The sequence below is a fragment of the Macrobrachium nipponense genome, chromosome 40 (assembly GCF_015104395.2).
Source record: "Macrobrachium nipponense isolate FS-2020 chromosome 40, ASM1510439v2, whole genome shotgun sequence".
NCBI classification, from domain to species: Eukaryota; Metazoa; Arthropoda; class Malacostraca; order Decapoda; family Palaemonidae; genus Macrobrachium; species Macrobrachium nipponense.
This window is the reverse complement of record NC_061101.1, coordinates 13985636-13990635: the sequence shown is the minus strand read 5'-3', so window position 1 is coordinate 13990635 and position 5000 is coordinate 13985636. Positions and strand designations below refer to the sequence as shown.

Genomic DNA, 5000 nt, shown 5'->3' with positions numbered 1-5000 from the left:
TTGGGATTTAACTCACTGAGCTCGAGAGGGGCCCTATATCATCTGCCTCAGTATTATATTGTACAATAAACCTCCAATTACACTATATTCAGAATGTCTGTTTCCTAAGTTCAGTTGTTGACCAATTTTTCTTGTAAAGTAATTCATTCTTATTTTGCTGTTAAACTTTTATGCCCAGATATCGTTGGCTGAATTTTATATTTGCTGACGGATGACGTAGAACAAGGCGTGATCCGACCTTCCACCTACTCGTGGCACGTGCTAAGATCTACGGTCAAATAGAGCGTTGTTTCACCAACGAAAATTAAAATAAATACGCTATATAATATTAGAAATAACTGTTCTGTACTGTTTAACATGTACATTATTTATTTTCTACATTCTAATAAATTAAGCATAAATACCTTTTTCAGACCTTTTTAGGCTTTCATAAACCTTTCCTACCCCCCTAACAAGAACAACAGCAAGAACAACAACAACAAAGTATTTTGAAGCCTTACTCCCGAGTAAGCGACATTCTTCAAAAACTTCTGAGTAAATATTGTAAAACCCTTCAAAAATATCTGTGTAAATATTACAAAAATCTTCAAAAACATCTGTGTAAATGTTGTAAAAACCGTCAAAAACATCTGAGTAAATATTTTGGAAACCGTCAAAAACATTTGAGTAAATATTGTAAAAACCGTCAAAAACATCTGAATAAGTATTGCAAAAACCCTCAAAAACATCTGTGCAAATATTGTACAAACCTTCAATAACATATGTGCAAATATTGTAGAAACCTTTAATAACATATGTGCAAATATTGTAGGAACATTCAATAACATCTGTGCAAATATTGAGAAACCTTCAATAACATCTGTGTAAATATTGTAGAAACCTTTAAAAACTTCTGAGTAAATATTGTCGAAACCTTCAATAACATCAAGCCTTATCATGGAAAACAACCTTTGTGGTAAGAGCCGTCCCCGGCTGACAAGTGTGTTGTCATGTACCAGTCGACGCGCCAAACTGCAAATTGCAAGTCGCAATATATGTCATACATTGGAATGCGCACAACACCTTTATCAAGTCGCTTAACGACCCACTTAGCCAGCTGAGGTATTGAAAACACGTTATACAGTGAATAAGGATGCAGTCGTAAGGGGGGAAGTTTAGCTCATAACACTATAATCACAGATAATGTCTCACAGAAAAAGGCATTTTCATTTCTTGAGATGACCCTGATTTTAAGAAGCGTATGACAATGTTTAGGAGGGGTCCATTCTATCACCACCATCCCCTCTATATGGAAAGAGGAGTTAATTTGCGTGTGTGGGGGGGGGGGGGGGGGGCGAGTACGCAAGTGGTTACGTGAATTTCTTTTTAATGTTATATTTCAAAAAGTGCAGAATTATTTTACATAATGATAAAAATAAGTAAAAATCACTTAATGGTTTCGACATATTTATGTGTCACTTCCTATTGAACATTTTTCCCTGTAGCTAAGCCAAATCGCGTTGTGAGGTTTAACAGACTACTAAATACATTTCGAAAATAATGCATTTAAATATTCCATAAAAGAGGGGACAAAGAGCCAACCTGGTTACAGCCGAATTTTCATTCTTTCAAGTTACCATATTTTGAAACACTGTCTTGGCCGTCTTTTGCATCCCAAAACCTCATCAATACAGCTAAAATGAATAAAATGTTTACGTGGCTATTGTGCAAATACCAAGGAAATTATGGCAGTTCACGTCTATTAACACTTCAACAATTGTATGGAAGAGGTGGGGAGAAATATTCGTAGGAATAATAATTTCCCAATTAAATTGTTATGATATACTGAGAAATTAATGTACTAGGATGAAGAACGTTTTTGTATTAGGCAACGTTGCCCGATCTGCGTGAAACAAATAATAATATTTTCTAACGTTCATAATAAACAAAAGTGAACGGTTACTGTTGCATCAGTGCAGGGATTTTTGATGAAGTGAGCAATTGCTGACTTTCTAAAGAGAGTTCTCAAAATTGTTAGAGAAGTGTCTAATTGATGGAAAAATAACGTTACGAAATAAAGCGTGACCACATAGACTTTCAGAGACCAAAATGGAATGATAAAACAAGCAACTAATAAGAGGAGAAAGCACGCATAGTAAATGACAGCTTCTTTCGAAAAAGACTTTTAGACGATGGATATCCAGCAGTAAAAAAAAAAAAAAAAAAAAAATCTTTCTGTCCAAGCAATTACGATGCGAAAAATACTTTCTACCACAACAAATTTCTTTCATAGAAAGCTGAAAGTTTGAAAGTTGCGACCCTAGTAACGAGAGAGAGAGAGAGAGAGAGAGAGAGAGAGAGAGAGAGAGAGAGAGGAGGTTTTTCACAAAAACGATATCTCCCAATTGCATACAAAAAACTGAAATGATTTAGATACACTAATCTTTGTCAATTCTAAAGAGGTTATTTTTGGCAAAAAAAAAAAAAATGGCGTTTACTTTTTTTATGCATGAAATTCCTTTATAAAATTATAATTTTAATTTACATGACGCGCTTATTTGCAAGAAAGAAAAAAAAGACAAGAAAGCACAGGCACGCAAACACACATACGCACCTTGGCTAATATTTGCTAGGACGATGGATTCTAACCCCCCTACCCACAGCCCCCCCACCCCCAACACTAACCAGTACACCCAGCAATTAGTGGTTACCAAAGTCTGATGGGGTCAAGAAAAAGGTATGCACAGACACACAGACACAGACACACATATTAATGTGCATATAATGTTGGAACGAATAGTCACATAAGAGAACACTTTCCGTCTTACGACGTAAAATCAACAATCGCCCTAAACGAAGTGAAGACGGAAAAAAAGTTCAGTTTCCCCACGCATCATCGTTCGTGGAAATGCCGAGTAACTAATCGACGAATCCTGCGTTGCTGGGAAACTCTAACTATGAAATTGTCCTTGAACTGTCGTCGCTGCGGGATGCGAGGTGACTTGCAGATCTCCCTCGTGTACACTCGAGCCTTGGGGAAGAACAGTATATTATAGTGCATCTCACCAGACACTTTTGCTTATTCCTCCAGCGTCAGGCGAAGATATTGCATCAAATCTAAGACGTTTCAGTATTTCAACTAAGGCAAAAACATCGAGTTTTGCTGTTGCTTTTGAAGAATGACGAACAATATTCGAAGACTAATTTCGATCATATGGTTATGGAATCTCTGTGTTGGTGACATTGTGGAAGAAAATCTCATAAGGTATGAGTCGACAAGTGATATTGAGGGACTCGCCGTAACAACTCGAGGTATGTTGTGATATTGTTACTGTTGTGACTATTCCAAACATTAATAAACACAGTACGCTATTACGCTAACACTGATAGGATTGTATTGGATACATTCTTCTATTTGCACGAATTGAAGAAAACTTGGAAGACACAGACTGCTTTCGTTTCATTTTTACAGATGTTCGCTGCTTTCAATATCGTATGCGAATCTATTACTAAAAATTCAATAAGAGGGCGGCGTTGTTATAAATTACAGTGAATTCAGAGGGCGGCGTAGTTATAATTAGAGTGAATATCATTTTTAACGGCGAACAACTTGAAGAAAAAAATATAATTGGGTTTGGGTTTGCCAACACCCCCCCCCCCCCCCCACCCCCCCCCCCCCCCCCCGCCCCCACCTCGCCCACCAGAAAGTTTCGATGGGTGGGCAAGAACAGAGTAGGATAGAATCTAGAATGTGGGCCGAAGGCAAAGCGCTGGGACCTATGAGGGTCATTAAGCGCTGAAACCTATGAGTGTCATTAAGCGCTGAAACTGAAATTCACCACAGAAACGTATGCAAGATGTAACAGGAGGAAAACCTCAGAGCAGTTGTACTATGAAATCAATTGTTTGGAGAGGGTGGAAGGTAAGAAAAAACATTGAGCATACAGGTACAGTAATAGGAATGGAAGGGCTGCAGCTAAGGGGCGCTGGAAAGACCCTTGAGAAATGCTTGCAGTACACCGCATGAGGTGCACTGACAATAACCGTCAGTCAAAATCTACGTTATATTATATTTCACTCATTTTGGGAATTTCCAATTTCCTTTCATTCCGTATTTGGAATTTTCCCTTAATTTCGTGTAGGGTATTTTACACTATCGTGAGTTTTCCTTTTAATTCCTACAGGGAATTTTCCACTAAAGTGAATATTTACTTTTAATTTCCTATAGGAAAATTTCCAATATCGTGAGAATTTTCTTGTAATTCCTATCGGGAATTTTCCAATTTCCAAGTTCTCAATGTTCGTAAGGAGAATTTTCCAATATCGTGAATTTCCCTTTAATTTCTTAAAGATAATTTTCCACTATCGTGAATTTTCCTTCAATTTCATGAAGAGAATTTTCCACACTATTGATTCTTTTTCCTTTACTAACAGAACTGAAAAACATAAAATTCAACGTGAACGTTGAAGTTCAACTTCAAACAACAGGCAGCCAATATACAACAGTTTAAAATTAATATTGCAACAGTAAATTGGGATTCACAATGAAACAGATTGACTATCTAATGATACGAGACATAATTATGCCACCACTTAAAAAAAAAAAAAAAACTATCAGCAAAACCAATCAAGCAAAGTCATCACAAACTACCTTTAGTAAAAACCAAATAAAATAAACAGATTGACTTGCAAAATATACGGGACCTTATTAATTAAAAACACTGTCACTTCATTAAAAAAAAAAAAAACTGTTAGCAAGAAGAGATCAAGCAAAGTTGACATCACATCACCTTAACACAAACAAAGTTGCTTTAGTAAATACCAAAATCTGAAACAGACAGGCTTGCAAATTATACGACACTTAACCACTTCAAAACACTAACCAAATACAGTGAAAAAACACCAAGTTATATCGTTGCATTTACCTTCATGATGATCACAAGCTTTGAATATCATTAACAGCGTGCTTTAAAAGCTATGTAAGCAGGGAGCATTGGGTTACAGAACTGCAAAAACGTCTT

General features: G+C 36.5%; 1 protein-coding gene and 1 long non-coding RNA gene across 6 annotated transcripts in view; one reads left to right on the top strand and one right to left on the bottom strand.

Moving 5' to 3' along the window:
• Nucleotides 1-5000, bottom strand: part of LOC135211937 (uncharacterized) — a 267529-nt gene that overhangs the window by 54524 nt on the left and 208005 nt on the right. The window lies entirely within an intron of this gene.
• LOC135211934 (adhesion G protein-coupled receptor E2-like) overlaps nucleotides 1-5000 on the top strand; it is a 199347-nt gene that overhangs the window by 174303 nt on the left and 20044 nt on the right. Inside the window, exon 1 of one of the 5 annotated variants that reach the window (XM_064245183.1) lies at nucleotides 3014-3291. The exons of 3 other annotated variants lie outside the window; for them this stretch is intronic. In XM_064245183.1, coding sequence (XP_064101253.1) covers nucleotides 3159-3291 — 133 coding nt within the window. In that variant the 5' untranslated portion in view covers nucleotides 3014-3158. Of the gene's footprint in view, nucleotides 1-3013; nucleotides 3292-5000 lie in introns of those variants that run through there. One more of the 5 variants, XM_064245179.1, reaches the window with a different exon arrangement.